Raw genomic sequence first — 22,523 nt, 5'->3', positions numbered from 1 at the left:
TATTTTGGTCAGGAAGGACACGTAGCTGTGTGCTGTGCGGGTAGCAACTACCTCGGCCAGCCTGTGGCCCCTTTTCCTAATTCTCGCCTTCCTTTGAAGCAGATTGGCCAGGGCCAGGCGTGCCCTGGGTGCTCGATAAACACCTCGATGGCCGTGTCACAGCCTCGTGTCCCTGTTAAGGGGACGGACCCCTGCCCACCTCCTCCACCCGTCTCGGCCGCAGGGAAGTAACAGAGAGACACAGGGCAAAGCTCTGCTGAGCACAGCAGGGTTTATTTGGCTCGTGGTGCAGGGTCACTGGGAGGCGCTGGGAAGCACTGGGAGGCACTGGGAGGGAGCCGGCAGGCAGCAGGACAGCGGAGAGCCCCAGGACCGTGGGGTGCAGGCGGCTGGGTCCCCATCACTTGACACGAGTGAAGACGGAGGTGCCAACCCTGCGGGGAAGGGGGGTCAGTGGGGTGGGAGCGGGTGCTGCCGGGTGGCAGCGAGGGCTGGGCTCACCTGGTGGCCTTCCAGACGTCCCTGCGGGAGGGGACCCCTTCCCGCAGGAGCCAGGCGGTCTCCAGCACCTCCTTCCCGCGGCGGTCCACGAAGCACTGGCCCACAAAGACCGTGGTGGAGTCTGTGTGGGGTGAAACGGGGGCTGAGGGGGGCTGAGTGCTGGTGGCTCCGAGCGGGGGAACCTGGGCCACCTCCCTCCAACAGACAGACGCCCCTGCCACGTGCTCTGGGCAGACAGACAGACCTCCCTGCCCCTTCCCATGGACAAACAGACAAACAACCCGGCTGCCTTCCCCAGGTGGGCAGAGACCCCTTCCCTATTGCCAGGGCAGGCAGACAGTCCTACCAAACCCCCCCCAACAGACAGACAGACAGACAACAGTGCTCGCTGGCTGCCCCATGGACATACCTGCAAACTGCCACTGCACGGTGAAGCCAAAGGTGGGCTGCTGCCCCTTGGTACCAGGGGGCTGCAGGACTCCTTGCAGAGGGGACACCAGGATCTGCTTGTCGGTGGCTGCCACCGCGGTGTGGTAGGAGCCGGAGAAGGTCCCGTCCATGTCCAGGGCCAAGAGGGTCATGTTGGAGCCCAGCTCGTTCCTCCAGAGGCCCTGCAGGTCACACTGGGGGCCGGGGGACAGCACAGGGCAGCGTGGCACAGCATGGCACGGCACAAGCACGCAACCCCAAAGGCATGCAACCCCATAACCAGACACCTGCACCTCTGTGACAGCACAGCTCAGCACAGGCCCCCAGCAGCCCTCACCTTCCCGGCGGCAGCGGGGTGGAGGCCGAGCAGGGCCAGGGCGAGCAGGAAGCAGCAGCGGAGGCTCCCCATGGCTGTGCCTGCCAGGGCCGGGCTCTGCCTGCACAGCTCCGGCCCCGCTCGGCCCCGTTTATAGCAGCGGGGGCTGCGCGGTGCCTCTGGGCCTCCTGCCAAGGGGCACCCGGTGGTGACGGGCCACCGCCTGTGGTGGCACAGGGGACGCCGTGACGTGGGTGCCGCTGCTGGTGCCGCCACGCCACGGGGCAGGGGTCATGGGAAGCAGCACGTCAGCACCAGCTGGGGACCCCGCGGGGTGACCCTCGCACCCAGGAGGGCAGGAGGTGAAGATTTAGTGCCAACCCTGCAGGGACAGAGGGGGAAAACATAATTGTGGCCCCGCAGGGGGGGCACACATGCCTCTGTGTCCTGCTCTGGTGCCAGGGGTGCAGAGCACCGTGCCCACTGGGTCGCTGCCCAGGCACTGTGCCTCTGCCCCAGCTCACCTGGTGGCTTTCCAGTTGTCACTGTGCCATCAGTGTGTGGCCGCAGGAGCCACGTGGACCTCAGATCCAGGAGCTGGTGGCACGCTGGTCCCACGGCCAGCCCCAGCAGCCTCCCACACAGCCTCGTGGCACGTTGGTACCTGTGCCAGTTTCGGCACATTCTTGTTCACTTCTAGCTCCCATCACCAACCTGCAGGCATGACGCCCCTCCACAAGGAAGCACAAAACACATACCTGGACAATAGTTTATTAAAAACTTGAAATAATCATCCTCTAAAATCTGCTCCCCTGCCCACGCCAGCTCACAGCATGGTGCCAGACCAGGCCAGGGGCTGTCGGGGCTGGGATTGTCACCGGCCCCCCAGGGATTGTTCCAGCGGGACCCCCCCCAGATGCGGGGGTCAGCCCAGGGGGCCACACACTACAGCATCCATGTCTACGTGTGGGTGGTGGGGGCGGCCGCATCCTGCACCCGGCCCCTACCCTACCAGCCACAGCCTGCAGGAGAGGTCACGCTTGCTCCTGGGCACAAGGGGTGCAGGGGGGGATCCTGCAGGCTGCCGGAGCCCTGAGGAGGGGACAACACAGGGCACAGCAGCACCCTCCCATCTGCGACAGGACCCAACCCATGCCTCCGGCCCCCTCGTGTGCAGCAGGAGCCCCCCCGAGGTGAGGTGTACATAGCTTAGGGGTTGAGGAGGTAGGGAAGGAAACAGCAAGTTGAGCATCCTTAAAGAGAGGAAGGCACGGGACAAGGTCCCTGACTTCCATCCGAGGCCACAGGGCCCAGGTTATCCCCATTGCTTTGCTCGCTGCCAGCAGGCACAGGGCTGGAGGGGGCCGGGGGGGCACGGGGTGCCCGGCCAGCTCGGCTCTCCAGGGCCAGCTGCATGCTCCAGATGCTGAGGGGCCGCATGTAAGCCAGCGAGCGGTAGACTTTCTTCTCACAGTAGGCTTCGGGGGTCTGGAAGGCCATGCCCAGCTGCTCCCACACGGTCCTGTAGCAGCCCTCAGCCGTGTGAAAGCCCTCCTGCACCATCCCCTGGGGGAAGAAGAGGAAACCATCAGCGAAAAAGAGGACACCAGCTCGAAGAGGACACCGGCCGCCTCCACCCGCGGCCCCTCCGCTCACCTCCTGGATCATGGTGGCAGCCAAGGCGTAGACCACGCCGATCCACACCTCGCTGGACTGCACGCTGGAGGTGTCGGGCACGCCGCTGGGCCGCATGCCGTTCACCGCCCCCATGGTGCCGCCGGCAAAGCCCATGACGTTCTTCTCAAAGATGGTCTGCAGGGCGCTGACAACGTGGCTCTTGGGGAAGACCTGCATGGAGAGAGAGGCTTGGTGAGCTGGGAGTAGTTTCTATAAGAAATGGGATGGAGAATACCAGCAAAATGCCTTTTTCTTCCCCAAAGAGAGAAAAGCAGCTGCTCGGGGGAGATGCAGAACTTGGTGCCCGCTTCCTGGTGGAGTCCACACTTGGACTGGCCACGTTTGAATTCCTGGTTATGGACAAGGAAATTTAGATTCAGCTCCGTGGAATAATTAAAATCAGGGCTGTTTTTACTGATTTCAGCAGGACTTCAATCCCTGCAGCTGCGCTGCCAGGCAGCGATGCAGGACCGCGGCCCCAGCCAAAGGTTGAAGCGAGCAGGGACAGCATGGCCCTGAGGCTGGACCGTGACACGTCCTGTGGCTCGCTGGATCTGGCACAAGAGGCTTGAAACTTTCACCCCTAGTAAAAGTTAAAAAGGTCTGTGAAAGGTCAGCCATGCTCACTACACAAACAGCCGCTTCGGGAGAAGAGGGGAGGAAGCACAGAGCCTGCCCCGTACCCCCACCTGACAGGGGAAAAAAACCAAGTTATTCAACAAACTGCAGCCAAAAGCTCAGGACACTTCGGAGAGCTGAGTAAGCTCTTGCAAAACCAAACCAAAACAGAACAACCTGAGCATGAAGAGGCCAACTGCCCCAAACAGCACAGACAGTTGCACGAGGACAAAGAGCCTCTGCACGCAGCTGAATGTAAATAATGCTTTTCCACGGCTTGCTGGGGATGAAAACCAAAAATGCATTGGCGGTCACTGCCTGGGAGCAGGCTAACCCAGTGGCTTCTGTGGGCTCATCAGGGAAAGGCAGCGGGTCCCTTTTATCTGTGCTGAAGCCAAGCATCTGATACAGTCATGTTTCTGGTGTGGCTGTGGATCTGGAGATAAGCACCAGCACTGCTTGGGAAGCCTCTTCTCCTGCAGGATGGTTTGGGGCAGAGTTTTTCTTCAGGGCTGAGGCCACTGATTTTTCTTACTTTGCGTTCCCTCACTGACCTGTACGCACAGCAGGAACGCGTTACAAGCAGGAGTGCTGCCAGCAGGGCAAGTGATCAAAACACATGCAAAAAAAACAAAAAAACAAAAACAAAAACAAACAAACAAACAAAAAAAAAGGATAACCGTAGTAACCAGAGAAGTTCATCAGTGCAGCCTCCAGCAAGCTCAAAGCTCACCGGGCAGCAGAGAACAACACCTCAAGCAGCAGAGTCCAACATCAACAGAAACAAGAGGCGAGATTTTGGACCATGCCACTTTTTCCGCATCCAAAAATGCTGCTGGAGCACCGCAGCTGTGAGAAACTAAGTTGTTTTTGCAGTGGGGAATTTTTTTTTCTGTATTCCAAGGTGGTTGTGTAGTCGTAACAAGGAGAAATGCTACGTAGGTAAGTGGACAGTAGGAGGCCTCGCTGTTCCAAAACAAGGTGGAAGCTTGAGAAAAACAGGGTGAGCGGTGTGGGAAACAGTAAAACAAAGATCACAGGTTCTCAAAACGTAAGAAAGGAGAAATTAAGCGGTTGAAAAAGAGAAAAATTGTTCATATATGGTATAGAGGAGCACTGAGTAGCTTGTGAACCTGTAGTACTCAGCCCTGAGGAAACAGGGGAGGTGATCAGGCATTGAGTAGTAGGAAATAAAAGGTTAGGATTTGTTTACTAAAATGCACTCCTGATTGACAGGACGCCTGCCATTGAAACTGCAAATAAAATAGCTTCACAGAAGATCCTGTCTGAAGAAAATTATTTGAGACGTTTCTCACACAGCACAGAGCTGGAGGGCAGCTCCCCAAATCCTGCAGGCTGCTCGCAGGGGAGGGCTCTTGGGGCAACCTCTCGGCACCAGCAGAAGCGACCCACGGCCCTCGGGCACCCGGCGGGCTGCTCCATGCTTCCACCAGCCCCGCAGAGCCCTGCTCTCCAGCAGCAGGGTCTGTCTCTTCCCTGCTGCTTAGAAATAACCCGTAGCAGGGCTCTCTGCCGCCCCGCTGCGTCCCAGGCGCTGCGTTACTGCTGCTGCTCTCGCTGCCCCCTTGTTGCATTTGAGCAGTCTCCAGCCCGTTCTCCTCTCGCAACCACACAGCTGCAGCTTTTCATGCCCCAAATCAACCACCATCTCCTCCAACACTCACTCAGGATTTCACACCAGGCAGTGCACAGCATGTGAAAACGTGTGTTTTCTCCCCCCCACTTTTTTTTTTTTTTTTTTTTTAAACAAATACCATTTTGCTGAGAACAGCGCCCAGCGGGACCTGGCTAGCAGTGTGCCAGGCTTGGGGGAGGCTGCAGGCTCCTGCCGCACAGCCTGTTCCTCAGCACTCATTTTTGCACCGTTTCGCCTCAAACAGCCTTCACCCCACTGCTGCCCCATGCACAGCAGGTGCTGGAGCCCCCCCAGCCCCACAGCAGGCGCTCGCCCTGCTGCAAGCAAAGCCTCCCCAGTCCCCCCCCCCCTCTTTTACCTCCAGCTCCCCCTGGTCCAGGCCACACGCCCCCAGGAACCACTGCCCCGCACACTGGTCCGACATGATGCTGCTGGAGGTGTCGCTCCCGCTGCTGTCGTAGTTGTAGTACTTTCCTGGAAAACGCAAAAAAAAAAAAAAAAATAAAATTAATAAAAATTAATAAATTAATTAATAAAAATTAATAAAATTAATAAAAAAAAAGCCAGCTGCGTGGCTTCCCACCGGCCAGCACCCACCGTTCCACAGCAACCTCTCGAAGGCCTCCTTGCCCTTCTGCAGGATGCCGCTGTACTTCTGCTGGGTCTCCTTGTCCCCCAGCACCTCTGCCATCTCGCACATCACCCGGACAGCCGCCAGCCACAGCCCCCCGCAGTAGGCACTGCCGGAGCAAAAAGAAGGACAGCAGGCGTTGGCAGCGTGGCACGGAGCCTCCAAGGAGGGATGGGGAGCGTGCCCCCCAGCTCCTGCGCTCCCCGGAGGCTGCTCTCCACCACCCGCCCCCCTGCTCACCTGGCTCCGTTCACCACCCACGCGTCGTACGTCTGGTCAGCGAAGCCCCCGTTCTCGATCAGCCCGTCGTTGTCCGTGTCAAACCGCAGCTCCGACTCCATCACGGCCTGCGGGAGGCAGGGGGAGGATGGCACAGCCCGTTTCGGGATGCCTCCCACCTCCCGTGTCACCCCCTGCCAGGGTGTCCCCCCGCCCCCTGGTACCTGGCAGACCGGCCACATGTCCCGCAGGTACGGCGCGTCGTGCGTCAGGTAGTAGTCGCGATACACCTGCAGCACGAACTTCAGGTTCAGGTCCTTCCAGTTGGCCGTGTCGTGGATCAGGTAGGCGTTGACGCGCTGCCAGGGCTCGTCGTCTGCGAGGGGATGGAGAGGATGCAGCAGGGCTCAGAGCACGCACTGCCACCCTCATCCTGCACCGCCAGGGCCACCCAAGCCTCTTATCACCAAGCCTCTTATCGTTTTTCTCTCTTACAGAGGAAGGGACGTGCTGCACCCCTCACCTGGGTCCCCGATGTCGTGGGGCACCACGTTTTTCAGCTTCACCTGGGCCGTCTGGCCGCTCATCAGGTACTGCCGGGGCTCCACGTCCTCGTTTATCACCGTGACGGCTGGAAGGGATGCAGGGGGTTAGCAGTGTAGGAGACACCACAGCGAGCCCCAAGGTCCCCATCCCATGCTATGAAGCCAAGTTTGAGGACCCCACGTGGCTGTAAGCAAGGCGGTGGCATCAGCCAGGGCACAGAGGGAGGCCCAGGGGGCTCAGCCCTCACACAGGGCTCAGCTCCCTGCTGGCAGAGCAGCCTCCAAGCACACCCAGAGCACCAGGGTCTGCAAACAGCCCCACACTTCTCCTGGAGGGGCACGAGGAGACCTGCTGGGATCAGGGACTGCCCCAGCACGGCAAGAGCACGTCCTAGTGCTAAACGGAGATGCCAAGGGGCGCCAGCAGGGCATGGCACAGGGGGGTTTGCAAATCCCAGGGCTTAGCAGAGGGGCTGGAGGGGGATGCTGGCTCCGCAGCACCAATCCCTACGGCAGAAGCCATCCCAAACCCTCCGCCTGCTCACCGATGTCGTACTGCAGGCTGATCTGCAGCTTGGGCCACAGCATGATGAGGGCGAAGGAGGCGTAGAAGTGGACGTCGTAGGTGTTGTACATGCGGTACTCCTGCCCTGCAAGCACCGGAGGGGTGGTGAGGGAGGGCAGACCTGCCGTGGGGACGTCAGGAAAGGCAGGTCCCCCCTCCCCGTGCCACGCGGGGCTTCACCCCATGGGGGCTGCTCAAACCACCCAGGGTCAGCGACGGGGAGGGTGCATTTGGGACCGTCCAACGTGTCCCTAGGAGTTACCTTCTAAATAAGCAAACCTTCCGTACTCCCGCAGGACAGGGAGGAGGTGGGACAGGCTGGCCACCCCCGGCGTCTGCAGCTCCTGGGGGAGGCAGTCGTGGGGCAGCTCCAGCCAGACGGTGCCCCCGTCCGTCATGAAGTACAGCTCGTTGAACAGCGCCGACTTGTACCAGGAGGGCAGCTGGCTGCGGGGGGGTAAAGACAGGGCAGATTCAGCCTCCTTGGCCCCTGCTGTCCCCTGCGGGGTCACCGTCCCCACCCGTGTCCCACCTGTTCTCCAGGACTGGCTTCTGCCACGCGTCGATCTTCCTCTCCCACTCCTCGTAGTGCGCCAGGGCGTAGCGCGCCAGGGCAGGAGCCGCGTCCCCGTTGCTGCCGAAGAAGCGCGTGTACCGCCTGCCGAGAGCATTTTGGGGTCAGGGCCCAGCCCAGGGGACACCCCAAGGGGACATGGGCACCCCAGCAGCTGTCCCCGAGCCACCCACCTGAGATGCAGCTTCTCCTTGGAGCCGAAGTGGACGCGGGGCATGTCCCACGCCAGGGCCAGCTCCAGCGTCTGGTGGCCCCGTGCGGGCACCGTGCAGGTGGCACACACGGCTGCTGCTGTCTCCTCGCCCTTTGCTGTCACACTGCTTCTACCTGCCAGGAAAATTAGGTTAAAAAAAAAAAAAAAAAAAAAAAAAAAAGTCCACGGATGTCTAGGGAAGCCTAGAGAGCCCCAGGGGAACAAGGCTTTTGGGGCACGCCCCAGCACCCTGCACGCCACAGGGTACATCCCGCTGCATTTCGGAGATGGCACTAGCGCACACGAGTAACTGCTTTTTGCCACCAGGACAAAAATACCTGCTGTGGGCGGAGGGGGTTAAAAAAAAAAAAAAAAAGTCATGGAAGCAGAGGAAAAAATGAGGCAGGAAAACCAGCAGGCATGTGTGGAATGGCTGGCACACCCCGTCACCGGGACCGCGTGGCTGCCAGCCCAGGCACCGGCACTTTGTGGTGACAGCCGTCGCCTCCAGGTCTCCGGAGGGTGCTTGAACTGTGTCCTTATTTAAGAAGCACCCTCAGGCGAGCAGGTAATTATATGCTGGTCCTGACATGTGTAGCAGGTAAACTCATTAAGGCAGCGATTTTCACAGCAGCACAGATCCTGCCGACGATAACAGCGAGCGTGCACGAAGGAAGGAGACCGCATCCCGGCGGCTCCGCGCGCCCTTTGCAGACAGCAGGTAGCAGACAGCTTTCCAGAAATGTTTATGCAAGCGATGACATAACCCGAGCTTCACGAAATCCTGCAGAGGCACGGTGCCAGCACTGCGGATCCGTCAGCGCTACCTCGTTTGCAGGCTGGCCTTGGTGGCGGCAGCAGGTTGCCAGCACGGGCGGCGAGGTGCTGCCCTGCTCCAAAGCAGCCGGCTGCGGGAGCGAGCAGGCAGCTGAGGATGACGCAGAAGCAACAAGGAAATACCAGAGACCTTCAGGAAACCCTCGCAGCAACAAGAGGGCAGCATGCTGCGCCGGCTCCAAGGCTCAGGAGCTGCTCAGTGCTCCCTAAACAAATGGGAACCGGCTCGGCTGGCGGCGTGAACTCGAGGAAGGCGGCCGGGCACACAAGCCTCGGGTGGATGGGACATTGGGACGTGCAATTAATGCAGCCTGAGAGCAGCCCTGAAATGGTGCAAGCAGCTCGTGGGGAGCCACAAGGTCAGCACGACAGGCAGCAGGGAATTTGGAGACAGACTGAACCCCACTTAAGTTCCTTAATTCAGGAGTCGGGAACAAGCCCCAGCATCACGGAGAGCAGGGCTGGAGCCACAGCTCAGTAGCCCCGTGGAGCAGCTGGCACCTCTGTGCTCTCCCTGCACCCTACAAGGGATGGGAAGCTCCTGGGGGAGCTTCCTGCAGACACCACACATCCCATGGCCACGAGAGGGCCCCAGGAGAAGGGAAACCCACCCTTGGTGAGCGCAGCACGGCTGGCACCCTGTAGCCCCCCCGGGTACTCACCGGAGGGGGACTCCAGCTTGCCGTCCTGCAGGAGGTCTTGCCACACGTCCCTGCCCGACCCCGCGGGATCAAACGCGGTGAGGTGGGTGACAACCGTGCCAGCCTGGGGATGAGCAGAGCATCAGGAAATGCGATTAAAATCCCACCCCCCCGAGCTGTACTTTTGGCAACAACAACCCACCAGCAATCCTACACTTGCTCCCCATCGATGCCACCCCCTGGTGACCTGAGAGCTTCACCCACAGCTTCTCTTCCTGCAGACCCCACTCAGCACCCAGCTCCGGGGCTGTCCCCAGCCCAGGGCCACCACCAGGAGCAGCCCTCCCCGTGGCACAGCCCCATCCCTGCTGCCAGCCCTCACCTTCTCCCGGGCAGCCACAGCAAACGTGAAGGGGTTGGTGGGGGTGCAGTGGTGCAGCAGGACGCCGGCCACCCGCTCGCCGCCCTCCTGCAGGGCGAAGGGCTCGTTCCAGTGCCCCCCGCTCTTGTCCGCCTTCGTGCCCGTGCCGTTCTGCATGCTGAACATGATGGACACCTCCACGGGCTCCTCGTTGCCGTTCTCCACCTCCCAGATGAACACTGCCACCGGCAGGCTGGAGTCCTGGGGGGACACAACGTCACATGCAGGGCTCACAGCGCTCGGGACTGCTGAGCCAGGGGTATTTGGGGAGCATTTGGTGCCCAAATCCAGATGCTGGGCAGCACGCAGAGCAGTGCTGCAGGCTCAGGAGGGTGTCTCAGCACGTGCTGGTGCCTGCTGCCAGCTTCCTCCCGTGCCTCACCGGGGTAAGAGCAAGGTCAGGGCTGTTGGCAGCTTCCCACCCTCGCCTGGGGCTGGGGATGAGCAGTGGAGAGGGGAAAAACATTGGGAAAGCCCAGCTGGGAAACCCCAGCTAATGAGCAGCCCTTCCCATGGGGACGTCAGGCAGAAGGCAGCTGTGGTGCTCAGGAGCAGCTGAGCAAGCACCCGCACGTGAGGGCTGCAGGTGTCCTAAAGCCTTGTGGGCCCAGGGCCTGCCTCTCGGGGTGGGCAGGAGCTGGGACGGACACCCAGCAAAAGCCAGGGCAGGGAATAAGCAGGACACGGTGTCAAAGCACAGAGAAGGGAAAGGAGCAGCTGCCGGAGCTGGAAGGGACAACCCCTGGCAGCACCGGTCTGGATTTAACAAATCTTGCCAGCAGCTGGCACCAGAGATGGGATATGAGGACCAACAAGCCCAGGTTGGGAAAGAGAATTAACACGGAGGAAAGCCTGGCTGGCTTCAGACAGTGCCTCGGCAGCATCTCCAGGAGCACGGGGACCACGAAAACACCACCTCGTCCCCCTGCTCCTCCCAGGGCAAGGGCAAAACCACAGCAGCATGCCAGGGCACGGAGCAGTGCTCGGGGCTTGCCTCACCTTGTAGTCATGGGGGATGACCGGGGAGACCTGCCGGCACGTGAGCACCACGTTTTGCCCCGGCAGCTCGTAGACCATCCAGGCGCGAGGGTACAGCGCGTGGTAGAAGGCGTAGTGCCCGCAGTACCCCCAGTTCCAGCCCTGCAGCTTGCTGGGTTTCTCCACGGACAGGACCTGCTGGTAAACCGTCTGCCCCTTGCGACGCAGGCACACCGTGAACTGGGGAGGAAAGGAGCACGAGAGGGGCGAGATGAGCCCCGCCGCGGGGGGGTCTCGGTGGCACAAGCAGGGCGCAGCGCCCAGCCCCGTGCTGGCCCCGCTCCCCGAGCTCAGCATTTTGGGGAGCCAGGGAGCCCTACCTGGTCGGCGATGACCGTCCCGTAGTGGTATTTCCCGGGGTTCAGCTGCCAGCGGCAGAACTCGCCCCGCCAGCCGCGCGTGATGGTGCCACCACCGATCCCGCCCAGCGGGCAGCCTGGGGGACACAGGGGTCAGCTCCCCAGTTCCCAGACACCTCACCACCCTCCTTGTGCCTTGGCTGCCCCACGCAGCCCCCACCTCGCCTCCCTGTGCTCCCCAAATTCACCCAGGGTGCCCACTGCCACCACCTCCCACAGCGCCCCGTGCCCAAACCCGAGCTCACCGTAGATCTGCTGGAGAGGGACGGCACACAGGAGGTCAATGAAGGCGGATTTCTTCTCGATGCAGGTTTTCTTGTACCACCACCTGAAATACCTGCAAGGAAACCAGGAGGAAGGGTGATGCACTTCCATGAAGAGGACCATCAGAGATCTCCTTGCTGTGAGGATCCAGCCCTGGATGACCAGGCTGGTGCTTGGTGCTGAACCATCTGCGTGCCTGTGCAACCAGACAGGGCACACACACAGCCACGCAGCACGACGCTGAGCAGGGACAGCAACGGGGAAAGGCTTTTCCAGCAAATCTGGGGGGCGACGACAGCCTGCTCCCTGGTTTGGGAGTCCACGGCCAGGCACCAGGAGAACCGGCCCGTCCCGCTGCTGCTATCTGCGGCTGCATCTGCTGCATCTGCTCCTTTCTCAGCAGCCCCGGTTTGGCAGCGCTCTCCCCCGAGGGGACGTGCCTTCACTCAGCGCCCGCCCAGCAGCTCCCCAGAGGGTTTCTGGCTCGGGGAGGGAAGGAGCCCCCCTAGAGCTGGGGCTGCTGCCGCCCAGGGGCACCCAGACCCTTAGGAGGGGGGTGGCAGGGGAACCCGGGTTCTCTCCCCACAGCACGTAGCGGAGAGGACTGGGATTTTACAAGCAGGAGAAATCCATCCTGCTCTGCAGCACGAGGAGCCACGCCGGGTCCACAGGGCATTGCTTTCCATGCAGGCAGGCTGTGGAATTAAAACCCGTCCAGGCAGCGCCCAGCCCGCCCCGGCGCCCTGTGCCGCCAGCACATCCTGGTGCACGCGGGGGCACCGAGCCCTGCGGGGCTGCACAGGGGCACCAGGGGGGTCTGCACCCCACTTTGCATCCTCTGAAGGTCTGGGGTGTCCCCTTATGGGACCCCACAGCCACCTCGGGATGATGCAGGAGCTTTCCAGGTGCCACAGCAGCCTCTGAGGGCACCCTGCTGTGCGCCCCCTTTGCGCAGGGGGCAGGGGTCTCCGTTTATTTGACACCCACACCAGGTGAGGCCGCACCACAAGCAGGGTTTCAGCAGCTCGAACCCACAGCCCGAACCCTCGGCTGGTGCAGCAGCACCCAGGATCTAATCAACCCCATGGCCAAACACGCCCCGAGCCCGCAGCACGGCCCCATCCTTCGTGCTGGTGGCATGCAGGGCCCGGTGGAGGCAGCCTTGGCCACGTCCTTGGTGCCAGCAGCTGGCACGGGGCTGCGTGCTGCCGGCAGAGCCCTTTGCACCCCAATCCCTTCTCCTCCAGGATCTACCCAGGGAGCCACCACCGGCACATCCCCAGCGAGCTGGGCAGGGGGACGGGCGAGCCGAGCGGTGGCCTCCACCTGCAGCCTCCGGGGGAGGCCGGGAGCAAGGCCGAGGGTGGAAAAACGAGCGGAAAAACGGTGACGAGGGCAGAAAACACCGAGCGGGGCTGGGGGGCGAGCGGGGGGGGCACGGCACTTGGGGACAGCAGGGTGAGGGGTGGCAGATGGGTGGCAGACCAGTGCCTCCCAGTGCTCCCAGTGCTCCCAGCACTCAGCATCACCCCCTTCCCCACCCCCCCGACCCCCACGCCGTGCCACCCCCCGTTAATCCCCAATCCCCCCCCCCAATCCCCCCAATCCCCCCCGCTTACCGCAGCGCCAAGCCGACGTGCCTCAGGACATCCCGCAGCGGCACGTCCCCGGCTCCGTAGGGCCGGCGGGGCTGCGGGAAGCGGTGTGCGAGGCAGAGCCGCCAGCCGGCCGCCGCCACGCCGCGGCCCCGCGCCGCCCCCTGGTAGCCCCCCATCAGCGGACCCGGACCCGGACCCGGCCCCGCGCCCGCCATGGCCCCGCCGCGCTCCCGGGCGCGCCCTTTCCTTTGGCGCGCCACGCCCCCTCTTTTATCGGCCACGCCCACCGCGCTCCGGCCACGCCCCCTCCTCCTCCTCCTCCCGCCCTCCTCCCCCGGGGCCGTGACGGAAATTGCCGAAGGTGCCCGAGCGCCCGGCGCCCGCCCGCCCGAGGGGGTGCCGGAGGTTGCCGAGCGCCGCCGGAAGTTGCCGAGCGGGGGGGGGGGGTGGCCTGAGGTGGTGGTGGGGGGGGGGGGGGAGGGCGGAAGTGGAGGTGAGTGAGAGGCTGGAGGAGGAGGAGGAGAGGGGGGTGTGGGGGGGGTGAGAGCCCTCCCCAAATTTTTTGGGGGGTGTTTTTGTGAGTGGGGGGGCGCCGAGGGGGTGGGGGAGGGGAAGGGGAGCGGCTGCGCGCGGGCTGTGTGGGGGCGCTGGGGCTGGAGCGTGGAGTGGGGCCTGCGCCTGGGCCTAGGCCCGAGCCTGGGCCTAAGGGGGGGGGGGGGCTGGGGCCGTCCCTGTGCCCCCCCCCGCGGGTGTTTGGCTGCTGTGGGCATGGCTCTGGCCACCCCTATCCCCCCCCATGGGTGTTTAGCTGCTGTGGGCACAGCCAGAGCCATCCCTGTCCCCACTCCCGGGGGTGTCTGCCTGCTATAGGCACAGCTCGGGCCATCCCTGTCCCTCCCCATGGGTGTGTGTCTGCTCTGGATGTGGCCAGGCTCGCTGCTGTCCCCCCCCGCGGGTGTTTGCCTGCTGTGGGTATGGCTCTGGCCACCCCTGTCCCCCCTACAGGTGGCTGCCTGCTGTGGGTATGGCCAGGGACATCCCTGCATCCCCCCCAGGGCTGTCTGTGCACTATGGGCACAGCTGAGGCCTTCCTGTACCCCCACACAGGTTTCTGCCTGCTGTGGGTATGGCTAGGGCCACCTCTGTCACCCCTCCCGGGGATGTCTACCCCATGTGGGTTGGGCTAGGCCTACCCCTGTCCCCCCACCATGGGTGCTTGCCCCCTGTGGGTATGGTCATGGCCATCCCTCTGCCCCCCCCAGTGTCCCCGCTCAGCCCTTCTGCTCCATGGCACCACCCCAACCATTTTTCTCTTTCTTTCCCTCTCCCCATGCCCCCAGTTCCCTGTGGCAGGTTCGCAGCGGGGCCGTCCCAGCCATGATCGAGGTGGTGGCCAAGCTGGGCCGCGGGCCCGTGTTCCTGGCCGGGGAGATGCTGGAGTGCGTGATCACCTTCACCAACCCTCTGTCAGCAGCCTCCACCTCTGCCAGCAGGTACGGACGGCGGCACCGGGCCCTACTCCATGCTCACCCCTACAGAGGCAGCACCAGCACAGAGCTGACAGGGGTACCCGGTGTGGCTGTGGGGCTGCGGTGCCAGCTCAGCCACCGGTCACTTCCCCACCCAAGGTGCTCCCTAATGGTGCTTCGTGCCATCTCCATTTCAGGGCGGAAACTGAGGTAATAGTTCTGGTTTTCTGCCCCCAAGGGAGACACTGGAAAAAAAAAAAAAAAAAAAGTATGCAGGCAGAGGCACTGGGAGAGGTGCGTTTAAGTGCCCCTCAAGTGGCAGCAGAATTGCTGGCAGAAAATGAAGCCGAACTGGCTATCGAGGTGGGATATCTAGTTACACCGGAGTGAGTCTCTCGGGGCAACAGGCAGCAGCGTCATCATTTCCTACGTCTGTGGAGGGAGCCGTGTGTGGCAGCGAGCTGATGGGGCAGCGTCATCCCCGCTTCCAGAGCTGGCAGTAGCCAAAGGGGCGAGCAGTGCCCGGAGGGAGGAAGAGGCTGACTTCTGTGGTAGCCTTTTCTGTGGCCCAGCCTTCGGGCACTCCCCTCTCCTTGACTCAGCTGTGCCCAGAGCAGGCGCTGAGCAAAGGTGACAAGATAAGGAGCTTCCTACCTTGGCTCACGGGCGTGACTCACCCGCAGCCTCCGTGTCAGCAGTGTGTGGCCTTGTCTGATGTTCCAGGGGTGGAGGTGGTTTTCCTGCCCTGTGTCCTTCCTTCCCGGGAAGTGTTGATGTCCTGCCCGGTCAGGTTCAGCACCTTTGCATCACCACTATGACTGTCCGAGGTGGCTGCTTTGATGGAACCGCTTCCCGGGCTCGCAGTCTCAGCAAAGCAGCCTGCTGCATTGCCACCAGAGGACTCTTTTAAATTATCTTCCTTAACTTTCCGTCGCTTTTTCCTTGTTTCTCTTGCCTGCTGAGCTACACATTCAAATTCAGCCACGCCACAAAGCATCTAGCTTTCCAGAGCTTTGCCTGGTGGGGAGGTGGTGTTATTCTCCCCACTTCTGGGAGCATGGCACGTCAGGGAGTTGCTGGCTGTGCTCAGAGGGGAGTTGTCCCTGTTCTTCTGAAACACGTGGCACCGCACAGGTAGACAGTGGGGCAGTTTTGGAGGTTCACAGCACAGTTTTGGAAGGTTTATTTGGGAACCTCAGGTCTGTCGTGGTGCCTAGAAAACCGCCTCTTGAAAAAAAAAGAAAGTTTTCAAACTAAAAAAAAGCGAGCTACTGACAGTTGGCTAGGTCACAGGAACAGCTAATGGGCTGGTGGTTAAAAGCTGAAGCTGCAGGTCGCGTAAGGGCAGCGGCCAGCGCAGCGCAGCGTGGCTGTGACACAGCGAGACCTGTCAGGGAAGAGAAGCTTCCAGCGCCGGCACGTGGGGCTGTGCAGATGCAAGAACTGCAGCGTGTGTTTCAAGCACGGGAGCGGGAGTCAAGGGCAGTAAGCACTGGCAGAGAGTGAGCTGGGTTTTGGTGTATGAGGCGCTCAAGAAGCGAAGCTGCCCTGCCCCAAACCGTGCAGTGTGGCTGGCGTGGGCTTCAGGAGGAGCTGCAGGGAGAAGGGAGAGGTGGGCTTGGCCCCAGAGCAGGATCCCTGTGTGTCCTGGCAGCTGGACGAGGTCTGCTGGTAGGAAGGCACATGCAAATTGTGTTTGTCCGTCTGGGTAAAGAATTAAAACAATTCAGCAGTATTTCATCAGGCAATACTGAGAATAAATGGAAAATATGCAAAGTGCCGCGTTTGAAGGTGCTGTAATTGTGGTACGCTGACATAAAATTGTTAAACATTGTCAGGGCACTCCCTGCTTCCATGCAGCAGACACCTTGTGGAAGAAAACCTTAGGAAAAGGTTAGGAAAAGGAAGAAAACCTTATGAAAGCTGTGCTGGTGCTTTTGGAGGCACAGAGTTGCAACTTTTAGGGCCGGAGGTGTCTGGGCAGAGGATCCAGCGTGTGTTCAGAGGGCAGCCAGGGCACACATGAGATCAAGTGGTGCATAATTAGCCGCAGTGAGTGCAGCAAGGTCTTTCCCTGGTTGGTCTGCACGTTCAACTGGTCTGATTAGTCACACCGAGGGATTCCCGTGTGCCACAAAAGATCCCCGTAGCGCCTGAAGTTCTGGTGTCAGTGCTTGCTAATGGGATTGTGATGTTGGACAACACCAGGGTTGCCAGACACCGGCTGCATTCACAAGTCTGCCATTGTTCCTACAAGTCTGAAGGAACAGATACGGGGTTGGGAGCCTGGAAGATTTGTGCAGAGCTGTGGGAGGTGCCTGTGGGGTGACCCGCAGAGGGGTCCTGAGGGGGTTGGAGGGATCCTGGAGGGATTTTGGGTCAGTGGCGAGCTCAGGATTGCCCTGAAGGTGTGTTTGGAGGGGGGGCTGTGGGGATGGCTTCAGCAGCAGTAAAGCAGGGCCCGCTTCGTTCCCAAAAAGCAGTCACGCATGGAGAGGGGCAGGAAAAGCTGCTGTCCTCCAGCCCGTGCTCGCTGCCACCCATGTGGAAGCACAGAGTGAGTTTTGCTCTCCTTTGCCCTCAGCGAGATGCTGGCGTGGGCCAGCGCCCAGATCCACTGCCAGTTTCATGCCAGCGAGAACCGGGTGGCGCTTCCCCCCTCCGACGGCAGCAAGCACGACGTGCAGGCCGAGAACGAGACGGTCTTCGTCCCCAACAGAGGTGAGCGCTCCCCGTTTTTCGGGCAGGGAGGCCGAGCAGGGGTCGAGCAGGCCGCAAGGTGTGTGCCCGAGCCCCTGCTGGCTTCCTGCTGCAACTCCCTGCTGCGTGGCCACCGCAGGACCTCATTAATGCTGAGATCACAGCGGCGCTAGCTTGGAGCAAAACGGGAGGGTTGTCGGTCCAGCTGTTCTGGGAATGTCTCATGGCCTGAGCAGGACGTGAGATATTTCCTCCTCGGCCCCTTCTCTTCCCCATTCCTCCCCGTGAGGGTGAGGCACGGCTGGCCCCGGGCACAGCGAGTGCCCCCCTCAGCCCGCGCCCCCCCAGGGGCTGGCCAGGGGCAGCGCTCACGTGAGGTTTTGTCTCTTCCAGGAGAGCGGGGCCAGTGCATCCTGTCCACTCCACCCAAGATCCTGTTCTGTGACCTGCGGCTGGATCCTGGGGAGTCCAAGTCCTGTGAGTCCTGTCTGCTGCTCCCCCTCCCGCAGGGTTCACATCTGGGGGGGCCCTGCGCTCAGAGTGCTGCCAGCAGCCGGCCCTGCTGCTCGCAGGAGGCGAGGGGTGTGAAGTGAGTGCTGAGGAACACAGCCAGAATCTGTTCTCCACGCACTGCAAGGTGTCCCTCAGCTCTGCCCCTGGCCCGTGTCCTTTGGCACAGCTCCATGGTGTGGCTGCAAGGCATGAAGTGTTCCGAAATACCTGGCTGCAGCTGCACGCGCCTGCCTTCCCCTGCCTTTATTTCTTTGGAGGCACTGGAGCATGCTTGGAGTTGAGGCTGGCACCCTCTGCAGGCGTGTGCCTCCTCCTCAGGCCGGGGATGTCCTGGGGATTGCTGTCGTCAACCTGCTCTGGTTGCCCTGTCCTTTCTGCCAGGAAAATGAGCACTTCTCATCGTCCCTGGCTCGCAGCTCTCTGTGCCTCCCAGCCTCTCAGTGTTCTTCCAGTGGGCCCCCTTTAAGCTCTCCTTCATCGCTGCTTTCCCTTTTTCTCCTTGGAGAGCTTTTTACCCTTTTCAGAGGAGATCTGCAGCAGCTGATTTCCCTGGTTCCAGGGAATGTTTTTGCACCGGGGGCTTCTACCTGACCAGGCAGCTGTGACAACACAAGCATGCGCTGTCGCCCCTGGGCTGGTGGCTGCTGACCCAGCCTGTCACCTGGTGCCAGATCTCTGCATTGCAGCCTGGCGTCAGGCTCTGCAGGCTGCACGTGGGCTCATTCCTCGGGATGTCCCAGCAGGAATCCACCCGAAACGGGCGATGGACACCTCTCAGGTCAGAGAGTGAGGAAGCCTCAGGTGGAAGGGGCTCTGCTGGAGCATCCATCAGAGCTGTGAGTGAGAGCATGGAGCCGTGGGCTGTGTGACATGCTGGTTTTGACCAGCCCAGGTAGCTGGGACAGATTGAGGGGACTTCCTCACGTGGTGGCACGGCAGGAGGAAGGTTTGTCATGTGTGGTGCCGCAGTGGGTGACCCCAAAAGCCCTGCTGCATGGCCAGGCTGTGCCGAGCTGCTCGCAACAGTCCCACCGTGTGGTGCTGCTCCCCTCGCACGAGGCCGCAGCTGGCACGCTTGCGGGCCGCTGCTGGGGGCTGCTGCCAGCTCTGTGGAGGCAGAGTTAAGGCTGCGTGGGTGTGTGTCTTAATTCTTCATTTCCTGTTTTTCTGAAGTTTGGGGTTTTGCTGCACGGTTTGGAAAGGCAGAAAGAAGTCAAGAGATCTGAATTCTGCTTCGGCAAAGTACCGTGCTATTAAACCGTGGCAGGAGTTGGCACTTGGGGCTGAGGTTGTGTGAGGCTGTCGCTCGACAGAAGGCCTTGTTTTGGGTTGCTTATGAGCTCCTTCCCCACTACCCTCCCCGTGTTATGGTACCTGCAATGTTGAAGGTGACTCACCTCCCGTCCGCTTGACACACTGCCCGGACTGAGCTCTTTAAATTTGTCACCATAAAACATTTTTTTCAAGCCCTCAAGTCATTTCTGTGGCTGTTTCTGCCTCCCCTCTGGTGTTGCAATGCCTCCAAATACTTGGTGGGGAGGGGAGGAAATGGAGGCAGCCCCGACACAAGCCAGAGGGTACGCGGGAGGGTCGGGAAGCATCCAAAGTGCCAGGAATGTGCTTCCTCCCGGGGCCTGCAGGGAGGCTGGCCTTCCAGAGGCTTCCTGAGACTCTGCATTCCTGTGCCAGGCAGCAGGCACCACGTGTTGCCCGTCTTCCTCCCAAAATGCCCCAAAACGCAGTGATCTCAGCTTGGGTTGTCCTCGCTGGGCATGGAGACCCTCGTGGGCACTTCCGCTGAACATGCTGCAGGGATGGCAGCGGTCTGCAGCAGCACTCCTGGGCCCTCCTGGGAAATTCCTGATTTTCCTCTCTGTCGGGGCAGTTCTCAGCTTTATCAGCACCTCGTTCCAGCCTTTTGTTTGTAGGTGTGAGAGCCTGTGGGCTCTGGTCACCAGCGTGGGCTTTTTTGCCTTTCCAGTCCTCCTTTTTTTTTAAAAAAAAAAAAAAAAATCCAGAAGTTATATTTAAAACATAACCCTAGCGTTTGATCTGAGCCTCAGCGTTCAGGACGTGCCAGACTCGGGGAAGGATCTGTGGTTGAGCAGCAGGACGCTGCCCTTCCTCTGGCAGGGCGTATCTGCGTCACGGTGGGCAAGCCAGAGGTGGAGACTTTCCACGGGACGCTGCTTGCGTCTCTCCCCTTACACAGCCCGCAGCACGGGGGGGCTGCAGAGTGAATATCAGAGGAGGGATGAGGTATCGATCAGCATCCCTCTGCCTCGGGTGTTATTTGTGCACAAGTGAGGCAGGGCCCCGAGGAAACCGTGGCTCGTGACTGCTGCTTGAGAGCGTTGCGTTTATGTGGTGCACGAGGCACACTCAGGTCGAACTCGTGATGAGTAAGCCTCGTTTGTATTCCTGGATTTTACACTTTTCGCATTTTTTCGATGCATGACATGTGTATGCTGGAAGCAGTGGATGGTGATGCACGTGGGGTGAGGGGTGCCCTTGAGGGGAAGCTGGGGATGCGCTCGCACCACTCGGGAAAGGAAATTACCAGCACAGGGAGAGAGTGACCTGACAGGGAGCCTGCTTGCCTAGCAATCCTTCTCGTGCTCGTTGCAGACTCGTACTGTGAGACGCTGCCCATAGACGGCCCCCCCTCCTTCCGGGGGCAGTCGGTGAAGTACGTCTACAAGCTGACCATCGGCTGCCAGCGCGTCAACTCCCCGATCAAGCTCCTGCGCGTGCCCTTCCGCGTCCTCGTGCTGCACGGTAAGCCCACGCGCTGCCCTGCCCTCTCTCGGGCACGCTCTGCAGCCCGCCCTGCTGACTCTTCGCCTCCTCCCCAGGCCTCAAGGATTACCAGTGCCCGCAGGATGAGGCCGTCGCGCCCTCCAACCCCTTCCTGGAGGAGGAGGAGGGCCTGAAGAAGGACTCCCGCCTGGCAGACCTGGCGACGGACCTGCTCATGGCAGCCACCTCCCGACGCAGCCTGCGTAGGTCGCTTCCCCTGGGCGGACCTGCTGTCCCCGCTCAGTGCTTGCTGCAAAAACTCCCTTTTCTGGCAAAGCAAGGCTCTGCCTGCAGCTGTGGAGCAGCTCTGTCAGGACCCACTCGGAGCAGAGTTTGCCACAGGCTCCTCCATGCCAATGTGGTTTGCTGTTGCTCGCTGCTGACCTTTCCGAAGGAAATGCTGCTTCCAGGGCCTGTCCTTCCTTCCCAAGCAGCCAAGTTGTGTCTGTTGGGCTCTTCGGGTGACCCAGGCTGCTGTGTGGAGCACAGCCTGCTCCTCCTGCAGCTCTGCCCCCCTCTCTGCTTTCTCCATAGACCTGTACAATATCAGCAGCGGCCGTGGGAAGGTGGGGACCTTCTGCATCTTCAAGACCGTGTATAAGATCGGAGAGGATGTCATCGGGACCTTCAACTTCTCAGGAGACATCCCGTGTCTGCAGGTCAGTGCTGGCCTTGGGTTCACCGTGGGGGAGAAGCAGGGCTTTTGGGTGGGCAGGGGGAGAAGGGATTGGGGTGGCACTGAGCTGCTGTGGGGTTTCTGATGAGGTCTCAGCTGGGGAAGGGCTCTGGTTCTCAGCTCACTTAGACAACGGAGGCCCCAGGAGTGTGAGTGTGAGTGTGAGCTCCTGCCTGTTTGCCCCGCAGTTCTCGGTGAGCCTGCAGACAGAAGAGAGCATCCAGGAGGAGTTCCAGCGCCGGCGGGGGCAGCCCGTCTCCTTCAGCACCCACGCCCGGCATCAGGAGGCCTGCCTGCACACAGCCCAGAGCAGCTTCAGCCTGCCCATCCCACTGAGCTCGACCCCGGGGTTCACCACCAACATCGGTCAGTGCCCTGCTCCCGCTGCCAAACCCTCCGCGGGGCCGCGTGGTGTGGGAGGGAGCCGGCCCCGTGCGAGTGGGAGTTATCTGCTTGTCCCCGTGCCAGCGCCCAGGCAGCTGCTGGCCCCGTGGTGCTGGCTGCTGACCCGCCTCTCGCCCGCAGTGTCCCTGAAGTGGAGGCTGCACTTCGAGTTTGTGACCTCGGGGGAGTCAGCGGGGACCTGCCTCGTCCGTGGGAGCCAGCCAGAGGCCGTCACCTGGACCGGGGTGGAGCAGATCGAGGTGGACACTTTCAGCTGGGACCTGCCCATCAAAGTCCTCCCCACCAACCCCATCCTGGCCTCCTACGTCTCGCAGTTCTCCAGCACCAACTCCATCACCATCTGACGGGGGCAGAGCCGGTAGGACCCTGCCACGCCAGGGTGGGCAGCGGGGTGAATTTGGGCTGCGTTCGCTGCCGTGCCCTGCACCTTCAGCTGGAGAACAGACCCTGTGTGAGGGTGAGGGAGCAGCCCTGCCTGTGCCTTGCCCCCTGAGGGGCTCCCAGGAGAAAATGGCCCAGCCCAGGGAGCGAAACCTTGCAGGAAGGTCCCTGCGGGCCAGCCTGGTGCTGCTGGCTCCTGCTGGGCTCCTGGATGTGGCCGAGGGCTCCGCGTGGAGCCAGGAGGCGGCACTGCAACCGTGACCCAGGACTGCGAGGTGCTGAGCGCCCGGGCTGTCCTCTCCCTCTGCTCCGGAGCCCGAAGGCATCCTGCTGGTCTCGGGATCCTCGGGGGGCTGGAGTGAATGCATGCTGTGTGCTGAGGAGCTGGGACGGAGGTCTCCCTGCTCAACAGCCAGCCCCGCGTTTCTACCAAACCTTCCAAAGAGTTTTCCTCTTTGCATGGAAACCTAATAAACACCTGAAGGTGCAAAAGCAGC

The 22,523-nt window shown here is 61.3% G+C and overlaps 3 protein-coding genes across 3 annotated transcripts; 1 reads left to right on the top strand and 2 right to left on the bottom strand.

The window, feature by feature from the left end:
- Window positions 1-334: 334 nt before the first annotated feature.
- Window positions 335-1,339, bottom strand: LOC311221378 (avidin-like; the record flags this gene model as incomplete). Its single annotated transcript, XM_084305324.1, has 4 exons — window positions 335-434; window positions 502-622; window positions 911-1,124; window positions 1,268-1,339. The coding sequence occupies 4 exons, from the start codon at window positions 1,337-1,339 to the stop codon at window positions 401-403; spliced, it is 441 nt and encodes a 146-aa protein (XP_084161450.1). The 3' UTR covers window positions 335-400.
- Window positions 1,340-2,001: 662 nt separating this feature from the next.
- On the bottom strand, window positions 2,002-13,304 carry GBA2 (glucosylceramidase beta 2). The gene is made up of 17 exons (XM_084305307.1): window positions 13,105-13,304; window positions 11,467-11,558; window positions 11,183-11,298; window positions 10,824-11,042; window positions 9,786-10,025; window positions 9,425-9,527; window positions 7,906-8,059; window positions 7,691-7,816; window positions 7,421-7,605; window positions 7,139-7,243; window positions 6,572-6,679; window positions 6,273-6,424; window positions 6,070-6,176; window positions 5,796-5,938; window positions 5,557-5,672; window positions 2,903-3,094; window positions 2,002-2,812 (listed from the first exon to the last, which is right to left on the bottom strand). Exons 1-17 carry the CDS (start codon window positions 13,296-13,298, stop codon window positions 2,501-2,503), a joined length of 2,664 nt encoding a protein of 887 aa, XP_084161433.1. The 5' UTR covers window positions 13,299-13,304; the 3' UTR covers window positions 2,002-2,500.
- An 833-nt stretch (window positions 13,305-14,137) lies between these two features.
- On the top strand, window positions 14,138-22,523 carry RGP1 (RGP1 homolog, RAB6A GEF complex partner 1). The gene is made up of 8 exons (XM_084305311.1): window positions 14,138-14,576; window positions 17,137-17,273; window positions 17,646-17,729; window positions 20,394-20,543; window positions 20,621-20,767; window positions 21,099-21,223; window positions 21,429-21,606; window positions 21,766-22,523. The coding sequence occupies exons 1-8, from the start codon at window positions 14,371-14,373 to the stop codon at window positions 21,987-21,989; spliced, it is 1,251 nt and encodes a 416-aa protein (XP_084161437.1). The 5' UTR covers window positions 14,138-14,370; the 3' UTR covers window positions 21,990-22,523.

This window comes from Netta rufina (genome assembly GCF_964035555.1).
Source record: "Netta rufina genome assembly, chromosome: Z".
Classification (NCBI taxonomy): Eukaryota; Metazoa; Chordata; class Aves; order Anseriformes; family Anatidae; genus Netta; species Netta rufina.
This window is presented reverse-complemented; position numbering and strand designations above follow the sequence as displayed.

Coding starts and splice junctions, on each gene's coding strand:
- GBA2 (XM_084305307.1), bottom strand. CDS start 13,298: ATGGCGGGCGCGGGGCCGGGTCCGGGTCCGGGTCCGCTGATGGGGGGC. Junction 5,673..5,795: donor CGAGAGGTTGCTGTGGAACG/GTGGGTGCTGGC, acceptor TGCGTTTTCCAG/GAAAGTACTACAACTACGAC. Junction 2,813..2,902: donor CTGCCACCATGATCCAGGAG/GTGAGCGGAGGG, acceptor TTCTTCCCCCAG/GGGATGGTGCAGGAGGGCTT.
- RGP1 (XM_084305311.1), top strand. CDS start 14,371: ATGGCACCACCCCAACCATTTTTCTCTTTCTTTCCCTCTCCCCATGCC. Junction 14,577..17,136: donor GCCTCCACCTCTGCCAGCAG/GTACGGACGGCG, acceptor CTTTGCCCTCAG/CGAGATGCTGGCGTGGGCCA. Junction 17,274..17,645: donor GGTCTTCGTCCCCAACAGAG/GTGAGCGCTCCC, acceptor TGTCTCTTCCAG/GAGAGCGGGGCCAGTGCATC.